Source organism: Geotrypetes seraphini, chromosome 2, assembly GCF_902459505.1.
Source record: "Geotrypetes seraphini chromosome 2, aGeoSer1.1, whole genome shotgun sequence".
Classification (NCBI taxonomy): Eukaryota; Metazoa; Chordata; class Amphibia; order Gymnophiona; family Dermophiidae; genus Geotrypetes; species Geotrypetes seraphini.
This window is the reverse complement of record NC_047085.1, coordinates 335,086,339-335,111,470: the sequence shown is the minus strand read 5'-3', so window position 1 is coordinate 335,111,470 and position 25,132 is coordinate 335,086,339. Positions and strand designations below refer to the sequence as shown.

At 40.5% G+C, this 25,132-nt stretch overlaps 1 protein-coding gene across 1 annotated transcript in view; it reads right to left on the bottom strand.

The window, feature by feature from the left end:
- Positions 1–25,132, bottom strand: part of LOC117354891 (POU domain, class 6, transcription factor 2-like) — a 225,168-nt gene that overhangs the window by 104,627 nt on the left and 95,409 nt on the right. Inside the window, exon 7 of the mRNA XM_033932847.1 lies at positions 12,704–12,850. Within this exon, the coding sequence (XP_033788738.1) occupies positions 12,704–12,850 (147 nt within the window). The remainder of the gene's footprint in view (positions 1–12,703; positions 12,851–25,132) is intronic.

Genomic DNA, 25,132 nt, shown 5'->3' with positions numbered 1-25,132 from the left:
CAAATCCAAATTGTTGTGAATTAATACCAACAATTGATTGTTAACATCCAGTCATTGGCACTTATTACTGTAGATCATTAGAAAATCTACTTGTGTACGCATAAATTTGTGCACCATTTATAGAATCTAGGGGTATGAGTCTAGCAGCATGTTGCATAAATGCAAAAAGATGGGATGAGATGGGGGAACATTAAAACAGACGGACTGTGGATCAACAATAAAGAGTACAAGAGACAGTATCAGCAAAATAAAACATGGGGTGATTCATATTGAGAGAAGGAGTCAAGAGGGTGGAAGAAACAGTAATGAGGAAAGGAACTATGGGCTCCTTTTACAAAGGAAACTACCGCCTGCTCAGGAAGAAGCAGTAGCAGCTAGCGTGCACGCTAAAACCGCTAGCGCACCTTTGTAAAAGGAGCCCTAAAATGAAACCCCTGTTTGGACCCTTTTTAATGTGTTTTATGTTTTATGAGGATTGTAACTTTCCTGATGTATGTTTTTTTAAGTGTTGATTTTGTCTTGTTTCGTGGTGTTTATCTGTGGTTTCAAAATGCTTTAATATTTTATTAAATTCAGTGTATGAGTCTTTTAATAATAATAATAATAGCTTTTTAATTATTTATTTTTGCAGTAGTCTCAACAGCATTTTCAGCATCCTCCTGCTGGGATTTCTCCTTCACCTTCTCCACAAGTGCTTTCTGCAGAACCTCTGATTCTTGGATGTCTTTCATCTGATCCTAAAGCATGTTCAGAATTTATTTGTGAATCTAATCTAATCTAATCTTTGGTTTATATACCCGGTCATCTCCCAGTGGAGCTCGACTCGGTTCACATATAATTAAGACTAGAGTACATAGCAGAAAACATAGGAGAAGGAAGAACTAATTAAAAACTAAAGTACATAAGAAAAATATAAGAAATATAACTGTAATATTACCATTTCGTTGAGGCTGTAGTTAAACCATTTAAAAATTGTGAGAACAAAGTTTTCAGGAATTTACGAAATAATTGCAGCTGGCCTAAAAGCCTAATGGAGTCAGGAAGTTCATTCCAGATCTCTACAAACTTGAAAATAAAAGATCGACTGAGCTTCCCAGCAGATTTAATTCCCTTAAAGGAAGGGAAGGCTAACTTATATATTTGTGTGTTTCTCAAATGGCAAAGTCTAAGGGTATTCCAGAATTTATTTGTGAAGGGAATTCATCTTTGTTTTGAATTTCCACACTTTTCTCTTTCACAACAGAGCTGCTTCTTTAGTTATAATCCCTAGCAGTAGAAAAGTAATTCTACTGGCTAGGGACTGACATCACCATTTTGCAGAGGCATGAAAGACCAAGAATCACGCCTGTACCTCACTACCCATAAGAAATCCTGGTAACTACCATGAAGCTAAGTTACTGAGGTGACATTGCATATTTTAAAGTCATCTGCCTTGACATCTTTGAAACCCCCCAAATATAAATGATAATTAACATTTTCTCTGCATATAGTGTGCTTTGTAGTTTTTACAATTTTATGGTTACCATTATGAATTAATAAGATATTATGTGTATATGAAAAATGAATGGAAGAAATTGGGGGTGGGATTGGGGGTGGAGCTAAGGCGGGATTGGGGGCGGGACTGATAATTAATAGATGTCCCCTTTTGATGAAAAAAATAAATGGTCACATTAGGTATACCTCAAGTTTATCTGTTCCATGGTTCTGGGCTTCCTGCTAATGTCTTCAGTTGTGGCTAATTTATCCTGACAGCTGCTGTTCTACCCTGTCTCCCCTAGCAACAAGTTGAGAACTAAACATACCAGCTCTCCATGGCCTGCTTCTTTCATTAACCCTTTCTCTGTCAAGCAGTACTGTCTGAGGATTCCTCATAAAAAGAATAATAGGGCAGCATGGGAGGATTACTAAACTTCTCTGTGCTATGCTCTATTAGCTGTGTTTCCTGTCTGTTATTAGCTTTAACAAGTGGCTTCATAGCTCTGTTCTTTTCTTTAGAAGCAGGGTCAGTTTTGAGCATTGCAAGGTTTCATTCAGGGTTTGTTCTAGTGACAGACTCTTCTCTGTCACAGTGCGATTACTCTTTCCTGATTCCTTTCACACGGTACGAGAAAACTGTGGGCCAGATTATATGTTGCCTAAAAAATCGGCTCCAAGTAGTGTGATGGACAGAATCATGCTTAGCACCGCCAAAACGGCGTTAGGTGACGTTAAGTGTCCCAACTTGTAGGCGCACCATATTTATGCCAGAGTTTTCTTGCCCTAAATGCCTGCACCTAAATTGCACGCACAACAGTGCCCAAGTCAAAAACAGGCTCATAACTCAACCCCTCACACACAATCTGCCACCTATCCACCCCCACTTGTAACTATGCGCTTTAACTAGGCACATACAACTCTGTGCTAGGCGCTTACCACATTAGTTGCTTAACTTTCAATGAACTCCAATGAATGCCAATTAGGAGGTGTTAATTACCAAATATGAACACCAATTAAACCTAGTAGTCAATTAAGTTAGGCACCTACATCGTCTAGGCTTGCAGATGTAGGTGCCTAACTTTAGGTAGACTTTATAGAATATGAGGGTGTGAGTATAAATTACATTGTAGTAGGAGTCTTTTTTTAAACAATTTTTTTACTTTGTCAATTATTTCTGTACAATGTGTACTAATAAGAGAAATAGAAAGTAAATTTCCATTTCCATTAAATGGCATTTTCATTTTTTAAACTAGGGGCTCCTTTTACTAAACGGCGTTAGAGTTTTTTAGCGTGGGCCGGCGAGGTAAATGCTCCAACGCTCATAGAATTCCTATGAGCATCAGCGCATTTATCTCGCTGGCCCGTGCTAAAAACCTCTAGCAACGTTTAGTAAAACCCATTGTAAGTCAGCTTTAGGTTAACACAACACGTGTGGTAACTTATGTGCCTTTAAACTTCAAAGGAGCATGGGAAATTGGGGAGGAGAAAGAATAACTGTCACTTTATTATAGGAAAAAAGATCATGACATACAGAGCGGAATGTCCACCTGTCTCCAGGTCCAAAACAACAAGTCCCCCTCACCCCCCCCAAAAATAAACCCCTCAAGCACGTCTTGTTTTTATGGGATGTCGAGACTTTTTGAACACCTTTGAAACAGATATCGAGAAATGAGGACTCACACGCTGATCAGCCACAGCCAGGGAGCCACCACAGTATAGATATTTGATTCATTCCTTTGTTTCTTTTTCAAAACCACATATAAGTGTTAGACACTGGGAAGATGAACTAGTTCTAATATCTTTTTTATCATTAGTGTGAATTATAATAGGACTTTATGAAAATGATACTTTACAATGCAGCAAAATAACCTTGAAGTCTGATGGATACCTCTTAAATGTTAAGGGCCCTTTCTCTAAGCTGCACTATTTTTAGCACTTGGGTTTCCCCTTCAGTGAGGCCACTTCTAGCACAGCTTTAAAATGGCCACAATTTCTGTTAACGGATAACCATTATTGTGTGAGCCTTGACTGCCGCCCATGTTGTAGGTTTTAGGGGCTCCAACGCTAATCCTGTGCTAATCAGCAGGTGGCAATGCCCACATGCTGATTACCACAAGGCAAGCCTATTCTCCGCCTCCAAACATGTCCCCTGTGGGTAGTGCACGCCAGTCTTTGAACTATCACAGGACGCCAGACCTTGTCTCACGGTAGAACCTTTTTAGAGTTTCAGAATATATTGCTATCCTCAACTTATTTAACTGGTGATGCCTCTTGAAAGTTTCACTATATTTTAATATGATTGCTGCATACCATATTCCGACAATATAAGTGCTATTTACATTTCATGTAATTATATATATAGATTTATATACACACAATGATTTGTACATAGGATCTATTTCTTGTCTTATTTAATATTTGTATTTATTGTTTTGTACATATGATTTGTTTCTTGTTTTACTTAATATTTGTACATTTTGTTCACTAATCTTATAAAATTGATAAAACATTAAAAAAAGAACCTTTTTAATCTGTACTGCGCACATGTTAGTACTTATTACAGCTTAGTAAAATGGCCCTGTAGCAATCTGATTGTAAATAACTGGTTCCTGTATATTCCACGTAAATTTCAGTGTCTTTTTGCCTTTTTCTCAATTGTTTTCGCATATTCTTCAGCCTGTTATCCGTCACTTTCATGCCTGACAGAAAACAAAGTAAACAACTGATGTATTGTATTTAGTACAATTTTCTCTCACAGCGGATCTAGTAAACAGAGTGCATTTTCCTGGCTATAGGGCCTATTTGCTACAAAGCATTAATGTCTTCCTGCACAGATTAAGCTTAACGTACTTTAAATTGTTGGCTTTTACTTAAGACATATTTTAAGTGAGGCACACTGCATGCCAATGTATGCAAAGAAAGCCATTGGCATTAATATGGGTTAGTGTAAATCACATTAAGTTAAGGGATTTGTATTAATATAAAAATTGAAAACCACAATGTTACTTGCCAGCGGTGGGATTACCACAAGAGAGAGACACATTTATTATCAACTGTTAGTAATAAATGTGTCTCTCTCTGTGGTAATCCCACCGCTGGCTAGTAACATTGTGGTTTTCAAGTTTTGTAGTTAAGTTTGTTAGTATTTGAATTATTTTTTGTGGGACATTTGTAGTAATATACCCACTGAGGTATAGTTAAGTTTCTCTGTTAGTTATGTGATTAGTGTAGCTCTTGCAGGTAATAGAAAACCTGATATGGCCCCTGGACAGTGGTAAGACGCATCCATTAGGATGATTCCGGCACTCCTCTTCCTGCTAAATAGAACTGAAAAGCTTTGGAGGGCTTTTCTCTTGCCCCTAGAATGGTTGAATAAGGCCCTTATGGCTGAATTGCTCAAGCTCTTTCCCCTCTTGTCATCAGCATCCCACCAACCTGCCAAAGCTGGTCTGGAAATGAACAGAACAAGAGGCAGCCCAATCTCGGTCAGTTTCAAAGAAGGAGCCGGCTGACCTCACATACTTAAGCACCTGCAAGGAACTTCTTATATCTGTTGAGGTGGTGGTGGTGGTGGTGGTGGGTAGGGAATGCTCACTTGTTAAATACTTCTCATTAGAGAATGACACGGTGACAGAATATTACATTACATTACATTAGTGATTTCTATTCCGCCATTACCTTGCGGTTCAAGGCAGATTACATCCAAACTAAAACAAGAATTACATTTCAACTTGAAGTAATAGATTAAACGATGAGATAAAATTTTAAGGGATAATTATGGGTTTTAGATAATGTTTGGTAACTAGAAAAATTAGAGAGTACTAAGGGTTTATAGAGTGTTAGATGTTGGGTTAGGATTGTTGTGCTGGATAGATTTAACGTGTTTTTTGAAGAGTATGGTTTTAATTTCTTTCTTGAAGGTTTTGCAATCTGTGGATGAAGATAACAGAGTGGTGAGTTGTTTGTCCAACTTAGCTGCTTTGGAGGCTATTAGGTTGTCATAAAGTTTTTTTCGTTTGACATTTTTGGATGGTGGGTAATAGAATAGTGAATAGTGTTCTTCTGTGTCTGATTGAGGAGGAATGATTTAGTCTGTTATTCCAGTAAGTTGGACTTTCTCTGTTGATAGCCTTGTAAAGTAAGCAGTAGAATTTGAAGTTCACTCTCGCTTCTATTGGAAGCCAATGCGAGTCATGGTATGCCTCTGTGATATGGTCATATTTTTTTAGTGAATAGACAAGTCTCAGGGCTGTATTCTGCACCATCTGCAATTGCTTCATCATGGTCATGGGACATGGTAGGTATAGTATGTTGCAGTAGTCCACCCGGGCAATCCAGAGATATCGATAGAGAAATGGAAGCCGAGATGAAGCGAGAATGCAAAAGCGGTTATGCAGTTATTGTGGGAGACTTCAACTACCCCGGGGATAGACTGGAATCTTGGAAGCTCAAGATGCGCTAGGGAGACAGAATTCCTGGAGGCTACACAAGATTGCTTCATGGAGCAGCTTGTTAGAGAACCGACGAGAGGAAATGCCACTCTGGATCTAATTCTAAATGGGTTAATGGGCCCTGCAAAGGAAGTGGAAGTAGTGGGACCATTGGGTAACAGCGATCATAATATGATCAAGTTCAAAGTTGAAGTAGGAATACTAAAAGGAAAGAGAACCATAGCGACAACCTTCAACTTCAGGAAAGGAAACTACGAAGCAATGAGGGAAATGGTAAGGAAAAAACTTAGGAACACTTCCAAGAAATGGCAAACGGTAAACCATGCCTGGTCTTTTTTTCAAGGACACGGTGAGCGGGGCGCAAAATCTGTACATCCCCAGATTCAGAAAGGGAAGTAAAAAGAGTCGAGCAAAAGACCCGGTATGGCTGACTAAAATAGTGAAGGAAGCGATAGGCAATAAGAAAAATTCATTCAGGAAATGGAAAAAGACAAAACTGAGGGGAACTGGAAGGAGCACAGGAAGTATCAAAAAGAATGTCACCGTGTTGTTCGAAAAGCCAAAAGAGAGTATGAAGACAGGCTAGCCAGGGAGGCACGAAATTTCAAACCTTTCTTCAGATATGTCAAAGGGAAACAGCCAGCTAGGGAGGAGGTGGGACCGCTGGACGACGGAGACAGGAAGGGAGTAGTGAAGGAGGAGAAAGAAGTCGCGGAAAGACTTAACATGTTCTTTTCGTCTGTATTTACGAACGAAGACACAACCAACATACCGGAACCTGAGCAATTCTTCAATGGAAATCAAGCAGAAAAATTAACATCCATGGAAGTGAGCCTTGAAGATGTGCACAGGCAGATAGAAAAACTAAAAACTGACAAATCCCTGGGTCCGGATGGAATCCATCCAAGGGTTCTGAAGGAATTAAAGGAGGAGATAGCGGAACTATTGCAGCAAGTTTGCAACCTATTCCTGAAAACAGGCGTGATACCGGAGGATTGGAAGATAGCCAACATCACGCCCATCTTTAAAAAGGGAAGAAGAGGTGACCCGGGAAACTACAGACCAGTGAGTCTGACCTCAGTTCCGGGGAAAATGGCGGAAGCACTGATAAAAGAAAACATCGATAAGCATTTGGAAAGAAACAAACTTCTGATACCAAGCCAACATGGTTTCTGCAGGGGGAGATCGTGCTTAACTAATTTATTGCAGTTCTTCGAAGGAATCAACAAACGGATGGACAAAGGAGACCCCATAGACATCATATATCTTGATTTTCAAAAAGCCTTTGAGAAGGTGCCTCACGAGCGTCTACTTCGGAAACTGAAGAACCATGGGGTGGACGGAGACATACATAGATGGATCAGAAACTGGTTGGCGGGTAGGAAACAGAGGGTAGGGGTGAAGGGCCACTACTCAGACTGGAGGAGGGTCGCAAGTGGTGTTCCGCAGGGCTCGGTGCTCGGGCCGCTACTATTTAATATATTCATAAATGATCTAGAAACAGGGACGACGTGTGAGATAATAAAATTTGCGGACGACACCAAATTATTTAGTGGAGCTCGGACTAAAGATGACTGCGAAGAATTGCAAAGGGACCTGAACAAACTAGGGGAATGGACGACGAGATGGCAGATGAAGTTCAACGTTGAGAAATGTAAAGTATTGCATGTGGGAAGCAGAAATCCGAGGTACAACTATACGATGGGAGGGATGTTATTGACAGAGTACCCAAGAAAGGGACTTGGGGGTAATGGTGGATATGACAATGAAGCCGACGGCACAGTGCGCAGCGGCCGCTAAGAAAGCGAATAGAATGCTAGGTATAATCAAGAAGGGTATTACAACCAGGACGAAAGAAGTTATCCTGCCGTTGTATCGGGCGATGGTGCGCCCGCATCTGGAATACTGCGTCCAATATTGGTCGCTGTACCTTAAGAAGGATATGGCGTTACTCGAGAGGGTTCAGAGGAGAGCGACGCGTCTGATAAAAGGGATGGAAAACCTTTCATACGCTGAGAGATTGGAGAAACTGGGTCTCTTTTCCCTGGAGAAGAGGAGACTTAGAGGGAATATGATAGAGACTTATAAGATCATAAAGGGCATAGAGAGAGTAGAGAGGGACAGATTCTTCAAACTTTCAAAAAATAAAAGAACAAGAGGGCATTCGGAAAAGTTGAAAGGGGACAGATTCAAAACGAATGCTAGGAAGTTCTTCTTTACCCAACGTGTGGTGGACACCTGGAATGCGCTTCCAGAGGACGTAATAGGGCAGAGTACGGTACTGGGGTTTAAGAAAGGATTGGACAGTTTTCTCCTGGAAAAGGGGATAGAAGGGTATAAATAGAGGATTACTGCACAGGTCCTGGACCTGTTGGGCCACCGCGTGAGCGGACTGCTGGGCACGATGGACCTCGGGTCTGACCCAGCGGAGGCATTGCTTATGTTCTTATCCCAAGGATTAGAGATTGTACCAGTAGTAGGAATTGCTTCTTTTCGAAGAATGATCGGATTTTTCTCAGATTTCTCATGGTCATGAATGATGTCTTTATTATTTTGCTAATTTGGGGTTGCATGTTACAGCTTCTGTCAATCGTGATTCCAAGCAATTTTAAAGTAGGTTGTATTGGATATGAAAATGAATTTCTTACAAGATTAGTTAACGTTGGAGTTTTGTCATTTTCAAGTAGAATGAAATTTGTTTTGTCAGGGTTAAGTTTTAATATATCACCATCTCTGTCCCCGTGGATAACAGGAAACCATCCCATGTCATTCTTTAGTGTCTGTCTCAACCTCAGTCCTTCTACACCGGCATTCTTCAATGCAAGGCTCGAGGGTTAGTGGCTGTGCCCGTTCGTACTCTGATTCTTCCCTCTCTCCTTAAAGAATGACATGGGGATGGTTTCCCATGGTTATCCATTGGGACGGAGGCAGCGACAATTCTTTTATGTCAAGGAGATGTGTACATTAACCTACTGGGGGGTGAGGGCTTGCCTTTGAGAGGAGATGGTGTATAAATGTATGTGACCATTACCTGACAATGGCATCTATGTGGTATCCTTTGCACTTATACACTACCTTATAAATATCAGCATATGGTCAAAACAAATAGTCTGAGAGTGAACATATACTAATCTAATCTAATCTTTGATTATATATACTGATTTATCCCTACAAGAGGGCTCGACTCGGTTAACAAAATATTAATGAAATATAGGGCTCCTTTTACTAAGCTGTGAGAGCGGTTTTGGCGCGCGCTTAGCGCATGCTGAATTGCCACGCACGCTAGACGCTAATGCCAGCATTGAGCTGGCGTTAGTTCTAGCCACCTAGCGCAGGTATAGTGCGCGTGGCAATTCAGCGCGCGCTAAAAATGCTAGCGCACCTTAGAGCAAAAACTGTATCTTTCATACGATAATTTTTTTATCTTTTATAGTCATTTATTAGAAGAGAAAATCATTAGTAAATTTCTGAAATAAGTATGTTTTCAGTGCTTTATGAAAAATGGATAAATTAGGGAGAACTCTAACTATAGAAGGAAGGCCATTCCAAATTTTTACAAACAAACAAGAAAATGACTGACAGAAATTGGCCATAGATTTATTCTCTTAACAGTGGGAAAGCCAAGTTTAAATTTCTGAGAACTCCTAGCATTAGAGATTTCTTGTGAATTAAATGAAACAGAGACCAAAGGAGAGAAAATACCATATAGGATTTTGAAAATGACAGTTGCACATTTAAATTGGATCCTCCAATAAACAGAAAGCCAGTGAAGGGATCTCAATAAAGGTGTAACAGGATCATATTTATGTTTACCTTATATCAGTTTGGCCGCTGTATTCTGGATAAGTTGTAGTGTCTTCAAATTGCATTTACTTAAACAAATATAACGCGAGTTACCATAGTCCAACTGAGATGGAATGATGGCCTGAACTAGGACTGCAAAATGTTGCTGAAAAAAAGATTCAGTCCGTTAGAGAGAGATAAAAGGGTGGGGTAAAAGCAGGCGCTCACACGCAGCTCATTCTTCCTTGTCCTCTAAGTCAGAAATCGCCAAGAGTAGGCATGTGAGTTATTGATTGATAATCAAATTTACGTTAAGGTAGTTTAAAGCAGTATGAGTTAGCAACTGTTTTAGTGAGTGAAATATAAGGAGAACATGATTATTTAGTATAGTTTTTGTATTTGTATTCAACTGACAGTGATCCCTCCTGAGGAAGAGTACGAAACTCGAGTCGGGGGGGGGGGGTAGGAGAGGGGGCATTTTACTCAAATGTCTTTTTGTTGCATTCACTTATGAGCACTAGCACATACACGCGTTTTCATCAATGGCCGCCGAAAGTGCAATCAACAAGCCTCCCCAATAACGTCTAAGATGTTTGTTCCAGCTTTTCTTATCTTGTTTTAGTCCACCTTGAATATCTGTGTGGCAAAAGAGGGTAGGCATAGGTACAGTAAAGGCAGTGATGGTCCCAACGGCAGCCATAGTATAGTGACATCACTAAACAGTTTGGTTGAAGGATCTGAGCTCTATACTTAAAATTAACAATTAAGTTTTATTAGAGCTGTGATAACAGTGGGATGCTGAAAAAAAGATGACATATTCCTTGAAGCATCTTTAGACTAAAAAAGCATTTTTTTTGTTACATTTTTAAGTTGAGTAGGTAATAAGAGTGAAGAATCTAGAATAAAACTCTGAATTTTAGATGAGAAATCAATTTTCTGTGAATCACCAGAGGCTATCAAAACTGAACTAGGCAACTGTTCAATTTTTGGCCCAAACCATAATAATTTTGTCTTAGTGGTGTTTAACTTTATGCACCTTGAAGATGCTCAATCTTGGATTCTTAAGATGCAGGAATTAATATCTGATCTCAAACTATTCAAAGAAAGATCAACTTCTAGCAATATGAAAATGTCATCTGTATAATTATAAATTGTATCAGTTGGAAGTAGTTTCAGGTAAAGTAGTCATGTAAATATTAAACAAAATAGGAGACATTGGTGAGCCCTGCGGCACCCCACAAGCAAAGGTCCAAATAGGTGAGAACTTGCCCTCATTATGAACTCGATATGATCTTAACATCAAAAATCCTTTAAACCAGTCTAATACTTTTCCATCGAGCCCAATATTGGCTAATAATTGAATCAAAATATTATGGTTAACGACATCAAAAGCCGCTGATAAGTCAAATTGCAACAAAATTACATAGCAACCCTAAGACAATAAACCCTGAATTTTCGCTACCAGTGAAATCAGCAGTGTTTCTGTATTATAATTTGTGCGAAACCCATGCTGAAAAGGGAGCAGCATCCAGATATTCTGAAAACTGTTTGGAAACAATAGATTCAATTAATTTAGTCACTATTGGTATATTTTCTATGGGTCGATAACTAGCAGGAACAGTCGGATCTAAATCTGTATTTTTCAACAATGGAGAAAGTACAATATGTCCCATGTCAGCTGAAAAATGGGCATTGGAGAGTAAATGGTTTATTAGAACTGTAAACCATGAAATAGCATAAGAGGGAATGTTGCAAAAGATATAGGCTGGTAAAGAATCAAGTAAACATTTCTTTTTTCAAAATTTTGCACAGAGATTCTGTAATTGACTTTCTGTCATCAAATCAAAAGCACACCAATATCTATTTACTGGAATATTATCTAGAGATATTTCGGAAAATGGGAGAACAAATGAATCTGAACTATTAGTAAATGAAGATATTATTGTTAAGATTTTGTCATTGAAAAAGGTTGCCAATTTATCAACAGAAGGCATTTGAGTATTAGTACGTCATTCCTTTTCAGTTGTAATGGATTTCCAAAGTGAAAAAAGGGCTTTGATCTTTTGCTGTGTTAATTTCATTAAAATAGAAATACAATCCAAAAGGGTCTGCAATCAAAACAAACAAAGAAAAAACTGCAGACAAGAGCACAAGATGCAGGCTGGGTTTATTAAATCAAATATATATTGCGGCTAATATCACCACATTTATACAAACCAAGGGACCCGACACGGTCTGTGTTTCAGTTAACACTCTTTCATCAGGGGTCCCTAGTTGTAAAGGTCTCAAAATAACAAAAAATCTACAGAGAGACTTGTTTGGCGATTTACTTTGGTGTTATAATAATAATAATAACTTTATTCTTGTATACCGCCATACCCAGGGAGTTCTAAGCGGTTCACATCAATTAAACAAAGTTTAATAAGAAATTACAATAAACTAGAATTACAAGTAATGTAGATATTCAGGTGAGCATGAGGAGGGGAGTTTTCACAACAGATAAACAAAATTTAACAAGAACTTACAATTGATCATAATTACAAGCAATGAGATGGTTAAGGTGAGCATGAGAGGGGGGGGGATTGTACAGGTCATTGGAGGTAGTGAGATGGGGGGAATCAAAAAAGGGGGGGGGGGGACCGGGAGAGTTGGGTCGTTTGAGGGAGGGGTGAGAGAAGTGGAAGAGAGGGGATTAGGGATTTTGAGCGTGGAATAAATGAGTTTTGAGTATTTTTCGGAAATCCGGATAGGAGTGGGTCTTGAGCAGGCTCACGTTTATTTTTTGTTGCGGTTTATTTTGAGACTTTTACAACTAGGGCACTAAAATTATGGCTAATGCCCCTGCTGAATTCCGGCCTGATGTTAAACACAGCTCACAAAAAGATGTCCCTGTTTGTAGTTATCGAATCTCTTTTTGAGCAACAGAAATTGAGTTTCTTTCCATAGATAAATTTGCCAAACAAATCCATTTTATCTTGTCATCTGCAACTGACCTGTCCTTGTGCATTAGTAACTAGTTGGCCTGTAACTCCCTGAAGACTTGAGAGCGCTGTCCCAAAGGCCTGAGAGCTTGCTATTGAGCCCATGGCTGCCGCCGCTGCGGCAGCAGCTGCTTGACTGGCCAAAGGATTATTTACCAGCTGAAAAGAAAGCAAAAGAGAAATTTAACAATGTTAAGGGTAAACACAGGGCATTGTATTCTGTAAGTACAAATGAAAACATAAAAATAGCACATGTAGATTTTACAACGGGGTTCACTTTCAAAAGAGAAAAATGTCCAAAAAATGGCGGAGAGTGGCATTTGGACATTTTTCTTGCTAAAACTTCCAAATCACTATTTTCAAAACCTGTATTTTAGATGCTTTTCTATGCAGTTTATCTGCAATGCGCCTAAATCACAAGGGGGGCATGTTGGGGCTGTGGTTTAGCTAAGATGAGAGTGGGCCTATGATTTGGACATTTTTCTGCAATAATGAAACTTCGTAGAAAATGTCAAGGACAACAATTGGATGCTTGAGTTTAGATCTGTTTCAATAATGAATAAGTGCTAAAAAGGTACCCAAATTAACTAGATTATCATTGGAGGGAGAAAGGCATGACCCCCTCCTACCCATTCCCCCCTGAAAGAAACAGTACATACCAGCTTGTATGACAGCTTCAGATGTTATGGCTAGTCCTATTACAGCAGCAAGCAGTAGCCTAATGGTTGATGGAGTGTACTATAGACAGGGCTGGTTTTAGACATGCTAGGGCCCAAGGCAGAAATTAAGGAGGGGGCTCCTGATCACCTCTCCACCTCCCCCCCAATATCCTCCCTCCCATTACTACCACATATAACCCACACATCCCCATAGCCCCACCTTCCATTACTACCACACATGAAACTGCTTTAAATGACTTCTTTACACCCAAAACACAGTCAGACCTTTACCAAATGATCACAACTAGAAATTGAACTGGGAGCCCTAAGAAATTTAACTAGCAAGTATTACAACACTGGAGAAATAAAACAGATATGCACTTTCTTTCTGTACTGAACACACAGGGATCCCAGGCCCAGGTCAACCCCAAATTAACCATTTCTCTTGCTGTGGCTGGTGGGCATCCCCAAACCCTTCCAGTCTGGCAGCCAGTAATCTCCAAGTTTTGCAGCTAGCAGCAGTGTATCTGGGCTGCCACCAGCTGCAGAGCTTGAAGAGTTCTGGACTCCAAACTAGAGGAAGAGATCTTTAGTTGGCATGGCTTTGGGAAGCACACCAACTTAGGCATTTATATTTTGCATTTGGGTAGGAGGCATGGGGCATGGCGGGAAGAAAATTTAATGCCCACCATTTTATTGGACTAATACATTTCTCAATTAGCTTTCAGAGGTCAAAACCTCTTTCTTCAGGTCAGTAAAGTATACTGCTGTTACAGTATCGCTGTCCTAACCTGAGGAAGGGGTTTTTGGTCTCTGGTCAAAAATGTATTAAAATTAGTCAAATAAAAAGGACCTTATTTCAATTTTCTATTTATAAAAATTATCAACACAGCTACAATACTACTTTATCCTAAAGCAAAAAAGAAATAGAAATTTTTTTCTACCTTTGCTGTCTGGTTTCTGCTTTCCTCATCTTCTCATCATTCTTTTCCTTTCATCCACTGACCTGTCCTTGTGCTCTCTTTCTATGTCTCTTCCAGAAACTGTCTGCCTCTCCCTTCTGTTTCTCTCTCTCTCCCCCCCCATTGGTCTGCCATTCATCTTCTTCCCTCCGCTCCCCCCATGGTAAGGCATCTGTCTCCTACCCTTCCATCTCTCCCTTCCTCCTCCAGATCTGGTATCTGTCTCCTTCCTCCTTTCCTCCCCCCAGATCTGGTATCTGTCTCCTCCCTTTCCACCCCCCTTGCTCTGGCATCTCTCTCTCTCCTCTCCCTTCCCCTTCCTTTTCTTCCCTGGCCTTCCTTCTCAATTTAAATTCTATCTTACTATACAGTCCTCAAATTCCCTCTTTTAATTTGTTTATCTACAGCCTGCCACCTCTTTCCCTCACCCCTTCCAGTATCTAACTCTATCCTCTTCCCCCAATCCAGTATGTGCCCTTTTTTCTCTCTCCTCCCCACTTCCATCCAGTGTCTGCTCCCCCTCTTTCTCCTCCCCACTCCCATCCAGCATGTGCCCCTTTTTCTCTCTCTTCACCACTTACATTCAGTGTCTGTGCCACTCTCTCCCCTCCCCACTTTCTTCCAATGCCTGCTCCTCTCTCTCCTCCCCACTTCCTTCCAGCATCTGCTCATCTCTCTTACCCCACCCCCACTTCCATCCAGTGTCTGTCCCCTCCTTTCTCCACCTTTTTATTTGTTTTTGAATTATATTTAAGCCACTTTTTTTTCGCCTCCCTTTCTCAAACATATTATTTTATTATAATTAGTACTAATTGTCCTGTTTTTTGATTGATTTTTATTTTCACCTAATTTTTAACTAAATGTAAATTGCATTGGATTTGGATTTTGCGATTATATCAAATATTTTAAATAAACTTGAAACTTGATAAAGCGCCATTCAAGCTCTTCTCTTTGTCAGACCATCTCCCTCCTTTCCCCTCACCTTCGTGGACGTTTTTCTAAACCAAAGTTTTTTCTCTCAGAGGGGTCTTGACGTAGTACCCATTCTCACTAGTTGCACGTGGCTGCCTGGAAGCTTCTCCTCTGATGCAACTTCCTGTTTCCACAAAAGGGTACTGTGGCAGGTAGATTATAAAGGAGGGGACAGGAGTTGATATTTTGGTGGGAGACAGTTACTCCTTTGGGTCTTAACTAGGAGGTGGAATGGCAAACTTTTTTTAGGTTATGAAATTAATGAATAATTAGGGAGAAAGAGTGTCCTGATAGTGGGAGCCTTCCGATGGGAGTGGGTTCTTCACAATAGTATAATGTAATGCTTTGTCACTAAGTCGTGGGTGTTGGGCTGAGTTAATAGATCTTTGGGACGTTTAAATTTGAGCAGCACGCATTATCCAGTCAGAACACAGCATTTTGTGTATGGGAGGGTGTAGGAGACGTACGTCATTAGCCGTAGTGCGGTATAAAGAGAGGAGGGTTTTAGCCAGTCGGCATCTTCATTGAAGTTTCATGTTTTATTTTGATTTGATGAATCGCTTATTCAAAATTTACTAAGCAAATTACAATAAAATAATAATAAACATAAATTTAGACATACTATTTAAAATTTGCATATAATGGGCTAGACCGACAAAATGAGCAAAATCAGGTAGTTTGCAGTGTGTGTCATAAGTATTGTATTAGATAGCATTATTTTTTCAAAGGGATGGTTAATATACACTTATTTATTTCTTATTTTTCTGTTTTAGAAACGGTGTGGGCAAGAGCTAGAGTGCCAGTGCCAGTTAGGGTTCTCTGACGCAGCGGTTAGCAAAACGCGTCAGGACCCCAGATGCATGCATATAGTTTCACCAAAGTCTTCACCAAGTTAAGTCTCTCTTTTTTAAAGCCATTAAAGTGTTTAAGCACTGTGTGTGACAAAGAAGCCCAGATATTAACATCAAAATAAAGGCGCATTTGTGCAATGATTGAGAAATGAGGCATTTAGGTGGTAGGCTAGTCTTGCTCTCCGTATGGTCTCTATTTAAAAGCAGTTCTCTGAGTACAATAAGTGACTTCTGACAGTGATGTAGGTTCATAATAAACCTGGTGTATTTTATGTGGTATCTGCTTAGAGTTCAATACGCTAGGATCTATAAGTTATTATTCCCAGTATATTTTTTTGTTGTATAATCTTAGCCTCCTGAGCAGCCAAAATCAAAACATAAATATGTCTAAAAACCCACCCAAGTCGGCACTTGGATGACTTAAAAGACAGGTTGTCCAAGTGACGATAATTGAAATGGCTGAAAGGGGCATTTTTGGAGGAGTAGTGTGGGTGGAATTTGGGCGGGATGTGCGCCGACCTATACTTAGTCATACTGTAGGGATAATGAAAAGTTTAACAAGGCTGCCTGGATGGAACTTATATGTTGTGACTTAGGCAATCTAAAACCAGGTCTACGTGCCCAGAAGGTATCCAAAGTGACCTAATAACTACTGCAGACACAAAGTACAGACCCCCACACATTCCACCAGTGATCACTGACCCCCCCCTCACACCGCCATAAAAATTGGAATAAAAACGTACATACCTGTCTCTGGAACATCAGCACCTGCTATAGGAAAGCCTAGTAGAGCTACACAGAGGTCTCTTAATTAGCCTGGGAGGTGGGCTAGTGAACCATAGAGAGGAGGACCCAGGCCCATAAGCCACTCTAACCACTACATTCATGGTGGAAAATGTAAGCCCACCAAAATCTCCCCAAACCCTACTGTACTGCCAAATAGGTGCCACCTGCAGCCATAAGGGCTATTGGAGTAGACAGTTGGGTATAGTAGGTTTTGGGGGCTCAACATTACTTATATAAGAAATAAATTACATTACATTATATGGGAATTCTGGGGTGATGTTTATGTGGCACCATTTGGTTACTAATTGCTCACATTCAAATTGACGATATTCCATTATATTGAACTTGGTATTCCTCATATTGAATTTGATTTGATAAATTGAGTATACTATTAATAAGGAATGTATGCATATATGAAATTGTTATTAAAAGGATGCCAATTCTAAATCTTGATGTAACCCATGTGGGCTCATTGTATCGAGTTCGAAAATGATTCTCTGTTCTGTCCGTAACAGTATAAGATCTTGATTACCTCCTCTCCATTTGGGTCTCAAAGTTTTGAAAACAAAGATTTTCAAATCTTTAATTTGATGTTAAAGGTCATCCAATGATTCACCAATGGTGCTGAACTTACTTGTCTCAAAATACAGCTTCTATGTTCGATTATACATGTACGTATTTTTCTTTTGGCTTTGCCTACATAAAGCATATTGTGTGGACATATGATTATATAAATGATATCCAAATTTCAATACAGTTATTCAAGATGTACATTACAAAATAACATGCTTCAGGATATAATTAAGATTTAATATTCTAGACTATTTTTATTATCTTTCTGTATTAGCACGCCTATTTTAAATAATTTTTACTACAAACAATTTTTATTACACGTTTTATACAACTTATATTTCTTTCATTTCTCCTCAAGGACCCCTGAGGAAGGCAATTTATTGTCAAAATATGGCCTGTGCAGGGTCAGGTTTTCAGTTTGTTAGTACTTAAGACAACTTGTGACCATGTGTATTTCTTGACACAGACGGTTGTATTTTATATAATTTGATTTTTATAAACATTTAATCATTTATCTCCTGGTCCTCCAGGAACTTGTTCCACTTTGTGTGACTTGGGACACTCTAAGAGGCATTGAAACAACCAGGCAGCAAGAGTTCCCAGAACTTTCCTAAATTCCTTTAATACCCTCAGATACTGTACATCCCGTCCACTCCATCACTTTCTCTATGTTTAGTTTAGCTATCTCCTCATAAACACAGGGCTCCTTTTACTAAGCTGCGGTAGCGTTTTTAGTGCGTGCAGAATTTTTGCGCGTGCTCAACCCGCGCTACGTGGCTAGAACTAATGCCAGCTCAATGCTGGCGCTATCGTCTAGTGCGTGCGGCAATTCTGCGCGTGCTAAGCACGCGCTAAAACCGCATTGCAGCTTAGTAAAAGGAGTCCACAGTCTTCTGAAACTCATTTGAAATCTACCGCACTCCATTCCTAATTGTGTTTGTTTTCTGCAGTATTACTTCTGGACTTGTGAACAGAAAATTAAAAAAAAAAAAAATATCATCCCATTCAGTTTTATCCTCATCAGCTTCTAAATATCCGTCCCCTTAAACTCCTGAGTCTGACAATGCCACTTTTCTGCTTTCTCCTATCACTAAGGGAAAGCTAACAAATTGCATTAGGGCAAGAACCCACATCATTAGCCCCTTAACTTGACTTACAGAGATCTAATGCAAGTTGGGGTCATCATGGGTTATACAGTAAAGATATGCAGAACCTGCAAATGCTTGTAAAGTAGCTTATTACCATGGAAAACTCTAACAACATGCAGTGAACAAGTAGGGATTAGGGATTGAGATGTGATATACCGCTTTGACAAGGTTTATTACGCAGTTTATACTCAAGCTTTTCTCCCAATCTGTCCTGGGGCAGTGACTTGCCCATGGTCACAAGGAGCAGTGCCAGGTTTGAACCACAACCTCAGGGTGCTGAGACTGTAGCTCTAACTACTACGACACACTCTCCTCCAAGAACACACTGCAAGTTGTGTTCTAGCCATAAAATGATAGTAAAATAAAACCAGCCATGCCTTTCCTGGAACATTGGGCCTGATACTGCTGATCTAGAGCTTAACAACAGGTTCTGGTGCTATCTAGCCAACCCTGAACTAATACTCCCATCACACTTTCCCCTAATCACAACCCTCCCCCCTCCCATTACATTTCACATTCCCATCACATTCTCCCACCCCAAATGACCCCTCTCTATCATTGTGGGCCTTCTGGCCCAGTATGTGGCACCCAGTAAGTCCTAGAGAAGAAGTGATTGTTAGTCACTCCTTTTCTGCTGACACCATCTCCAAAATGGCACCCATATTGATAGTCTCATGCTACTTCCACTAGGGATCATGTTTCTGTATAAGGAAACATGACCCTAGTGGTAATAGTGTGAGGCTGCATATCAGTGGAAACCCGTATAGCATAACAGAGGTGCCTCAGCCTCTCAAATCCCCCCCATACTCTGATGCCATTGCTATTTCCCGCTCCCCCAACTAAGGTCCAAACCCAACTTCTACTCCCCCAACAAGGCAATACTACATCCACAGGAACCCCCCCCCTCCAGACATAGACTCCCCTTCCAACTCCCACAGTCAGGATAGCCCTCCCCCAGGCCTACTAAACTTCCTGGAAACCCACTTGCTTCTGTCCCTAGCTGCTGTCTCTAGAAAATGACTGCCACAATATCTAGCATAGGGGTCTAGACCTCACTAAAGGGGGAGATGGATGGAAGTAGGGTCTGGACCTCTGTGAACTAGGTTGGATGGGTGGGGAGCCTACAGTAGACCTTGCCAGGTCTGAGGGTTGGAAAAGGGTCTCGACCTCACCAGGAGATTTGGGAGGTGTGTGTGTGGAGGGGTGAGGGAGAGGGAAGGGGGAGGGGGGGTGGAAGGTTGGAAAACACTGGAAGCGTGCTGGCCGGTACTGGAGGGTATACAGATTTCTTTATTTGTTCAATTTTCTATACTGTTTTCCAAAGGGAGCTCAGAATGTTTTACATGAATTTAATCAGGAACTCAAGCATTTTCCCTGTCTGTCCCAGCAGGCTCACACAGGGCAGGATTAACCAATAGGCCAAGTAGGCACATGCTTAGGGTCCGAAATGGGCAGGGGGGGACCGATGGAAGGCATCAACATTGTTTTTTCCAAATGGCGATGGGCCCCTCCAGCATCGATCGGCAACGCGGGCACCCCCCCCATCGACGGAAAGTAAGACAAGCAAGCAACGCGGGTAAGAAAGGCAACGGGAACTGTAATTGTGCAAGCGGTGCTGCTTGTCCAAAGCTTCCCTCAGACGCAGCTTCCTGTTTCCGCCTGGGCACATGGAGGGGTGGGGCGGGGCAGGGGGGCCCAGTGTACTTGGGTGCCTAGGGGCCCTCGACGAATTAACCCTGCTCTGGGCTCACACTCTATTTAAAGTACCTGGGGTAATGGGGGAATTAAGTGACTTGCTCAGGGTCACAAGGAGCAGCATGGGTTTGAACCCACAACCTCAGGGTGCTGAGGCTGTAACTTTAACCAATGCACCACACACTCCCACACTGGCTCATATACAGTGCTGGCACCCATATAGCTAACTGGGTGAATTTAGGACTACTTTATATGCAGTACTACATGCCCAGTTTGTTATACTGGCCTTGAATATTGCTGCCAGCTGCATAATTCCTGGCTCTTCCCCAACTCCGCCTTTGTAATGCCCCCGTGCAGCCTGCTCCAAAATGATTGTTTTATGCTAATATTCAGCAACACTGTTGGGTTATATACTAATGAATATTGGCGGTTTGCTGGCTCGAAGTGATTTAAGCAGGCAGGAGCCTCCCTTGCTCACTTAAACCACTTTCAAGATCAACTGGTTAATGATTATTTATTGTTACAATTGCTGTGAGTTATAAAACTGAATGGGAGTCAACACTTGCCTTTGTCAATGTTTTATGTTTTGGGGTTTTTTACTCTCTCACATCTGAATTATATACATTTCTTTGCGGTTAAACAGATCTTTCAATGGTGGGGTTTTTTTTTTTCTTTGACTGATAATTGGAAACTAACAGGTTGGTGGTACTGATGTTTTGAGGCTTTTTTCTCCACTCTTGTTTACAGTAAATGCTCTGAGTATATGGTATTGCCTTTTTGCAAGTGAATGGGAGACCCGACAACAAATGTGATTGAATAGGTGTTCTCTGTGACATATCCTGTGTTATACTGCTTATTTTCCTTTTTTTTTTTTTTTTTTTGAGGGGGGAGAAGGGTTAGTTGAATTCAATTACCTCAATATTGACTATATAAATGTAACTTACTATACTATTTACTATATTATTAATTAGTCCTATGCAGCGCTGTACAGAGTCACAAAGAAGACTGTCCCTGCTTGAAAGAGCTTACAGTCTAAACAGACAAACAGGATGTCAAGAATACAGTTATGGGAACGGTTAATCTGCTGGCTGGATTGTAGGGTTATGGATTGAAGGAGTAGGGTTATGGATTGAAGGCTATATCAAAAAGGTGGGTTTGCATTCTGCTCTTAAAGAAGACAAATTCATTCCAGGCATAGGGAACAGTTAGACGAAAGGAACGAAGTCTGAAATTGGCAGTGGAGGGGAAGGGTACAGCTAAGAGCAGCTGATCGGAGGAACAAAGTCCTCTTGGAGGTATATAAGGAAAGAGAAGAGAGGAGAGATATTGAGGGGGCAGCAGAATGGAGCTTGAATAGGAGCTTGAACTGTATGCGAAGGCAGATAGGGTGCCAGGTAAGTGATTTGAGGAGATGGGTGACATGAGTGTAGTGAAGCTGGTAGAAGATGAGTCGTTCAGTAGAGTTTTACACAGATTGCAGGGCGGAGAGGCGGCACTGTGGGAGACCAGTTAGAAGTAGATTGCAGTGATCAAAGCATGAGGTTATGCGAGTGTGGACAAGGGTCCGGGTAGTGTGCTCAGAGAGGACGGGGCAAAGTTTGGTGATGTAGAGATAGAAGTGACAGGCCTTAGCAATTTGTTGGATCAGGACACTCAAAGGTGGCAAAGTTCCTAGATGAAATAAATGACCACTTCACGGAGCAGCAATCCATTTATTCATATGATTTTGAAAATTGCATACAGGATTGCAATTGATTGCATGTTTTTAGATGCTATGGAGAGGATTATTTTGTATAGGTTGCCTAGGAACAAAAATGAACATTTAGGTCTGGGTGTATAAAACTAAGAGTCTGCAGGCAAACAAAAAATTAGTTTCCTGTGCCATTTGCAAGTTTTTATACATTTTTTGTTTTGTGTTTATACATTTTTATTTCAAGGCAATTTTGTTAATTAAAAGGTGGCTGCAGCTGTTGCCCAAACAAAAAAAATCAACAGCCAAACCACAAACAGCCCTATTGATTACAACCCAGACCCAGAATGACAACCCAACCCCCCTGAGTATCACCTAACCTAGAATTACCATATGGCTCCAGAAAAAGGAGAACGGATTGAGACACCCGGGTTTTACTTCCAATGAAAGCAATGGAAGTAAGACCCTGACGTCTCAGTCCATACTCCTTTTTCTGGAGTCATATGGTAACCCCAACCTAACCGATCCCTGATCCCCCATTGACCTCCACTAGGCAATGTATCACTCCATACCCCACACTAAAGAGGCAACTGATCCCTTCTGGCATTTACTGGGGATCAGAGCAAGAGCAATCCCCCTTTGCTTTCAACCCCATTGCAATGAAACAAAGCGAACACTAGAAGCTGGAGTCTTTGAAACATAGCTTGAATTCACATATTTAGGCATCTTTGGAGCAGGTAAGGGCACCCCCAAACCTGAAGATAATGGTAATTGAAATGCCTTTCGTATTGCACAAACACGGAGAGTTCTCATCCATCAGGGAGATTTGACATCAGCCAGCATTTGACAAACAGGCAAATAAAGCCTACACCTGGGTCACTTTTGTGGGCATATGGGCATTTTGCCAATAACCACTGGAAATACTTCATAAGAAAACTGTATAATGCAGAGCTAATGTTATCCAGTTCCAGGAGGTAGAATTATGGCCAATTCTGATTTTGAACTTACACCCCTAAGCGATGTGGGCTTTATAGTTCCTGATTCTGGTCTTTGAAACCCATACTGCTGGGCCCATAATGCATCATGATAGGCATGATAGGAAGCTACTACTGGTCTAAAATCTCCCTCTAGGAACTTGGCAGCTCTGTTTAAGTTGCTGTGCAATTTGCATGTGTAGGTTGCATCCATGTGTAAAAGGCAATTTAAGAATACCACTATTTACTTGAGCAGATGCACCAGAATGCAGCAATTTTAAGGGGGCATGGTTTGGTGGACTGAGAATTTATACATGTATTTCCCAATGTACAATGGAAATACATTTTTCTGCCAGCTTTCCCACAACCTCTGAGATATACATAGGTTTCATAAAAGTGCTTGTTTTAGTAAAGGCTTTATATGTTTATTAAAATTTGATGAATAATTTTCCATAATATATAAATCAAAGCGATATATAATCAAAATATAAAAGCATAGTTGAAAAGAATGCTAGGAAAGATAACAAAAAACACAGAAGAGATTCATTCTAACCCAAATTCTAAATCTGAAGCTGAAATGCTGTCAATCTGACCCCAGTCATAGCTGGAGTTAACACAAGAACTCATTAAAAAATTGAAAGATCAAGGGGTCATTTTCTTAATCTTTGTGTTTAGGTATGTTTCACTTAGGCAGTAGCTACTCTTTGGGACAGTATAAGCCCTCAGGCAAGTAAGTCACTGAATACCTCTACACGAATGGGAAAAGGGGGCAATGTCTGGAAAGCAATATATACTAATGCTCGAAGTATAGGAAACAAGATTCTGGATCTAGAAGCTGTGATGGAAGAAGATGAGTTGGATATAGTGGCGATCATGGAGAAGTGGTTCACGGAGAACCATGACTGGGATGTAGTTACACCAGGCTATAATCTGTTCAGGAAAGACAGGGTAGGAAGAAAAAGAGGGGGGAGTAGCGTTATATGTTAAAGATCATATCACTTCAGGCACAGTTCTAAACTTGAGGCACTTCAATCACCAGTTTAATATTTTTCCCCAAGTATTAATACCTCTCCCGAACCTCAGCGACATCACTCAAGGCTCAAGAATTTCATTGCCTCAAGCTTTATGTGTCCATTATTGGATTTTTCTTAATATTTTTACTATTTTGCTTAATTTTCAAATTTAGTTATATAAATATCTTTACTTAACTTAGTGGTCTCAAAATCAGGGAAATACTAGACGACATGTTTCGCCTATCGCTTTTTCAAGGCCATTCTCCTACAAAAACACAATAAATATATTAGCATATAAATAAAACCCTTTGTGTTAATATTAACTAATTAGAACTATTTAATATTTAGAAATCCAACCTACCAGTAGTTTTAACACCATCCTGCTTGACCACCTTTCAAACTAAGGTGGCAACGGCGTTTTTACTATGATTTAAATATCCGGCACCAAGCATCAGCTGATTCACACATCATTCTTCATTCAATCATTGCTGATGCCCACGTCAGATATATCTTACTATCTCCCTTCTCATCACAGAACATTTCAGATAAACGAAAGCCATTCTATCTCCATATTAAGACCATGCAGTCACCGTATGTAGCCAATATATTCACCTTTGTTTTTTAAAATTCAACCTTTCTTCTAAATTTCCACCCTCCCTCCCAACTTCAATATTATCTATGATCCTCCATCTCAATTAATCTATAGTGTGTCTGAGAGAAGACCCCTCATGAGACCCCAGAGACACAGTGCTAACAGAACAAGGCATGCAATAAAAACAGGCCACACATGAAAATGGATTCTGCAAAAGAATACTTCTGCAAAATACTTCATCTTCATTTTTGACCTAGATGCTGACAGCTACCAGCAAGATACTAAGGAAATTTCCATGAAGAAGTTATGGGTCACAAGATAAGCCACTGTAACAAGTCAACATGACATGTCCTGTAGGGTGGTGGCTAAGAATAACTCAAGTGTCCTAAGGCACACAGTACCCTGGAGCCACTGATAACCACAATCCCCCAGAAGCAGAAGAAGAGACAACTGGGAGAGGGAGGGGTCCATGCCTAAAGGGTCTTGACCTCAATACCAAGAACACACTGTCAGGGCAGATAGGGAA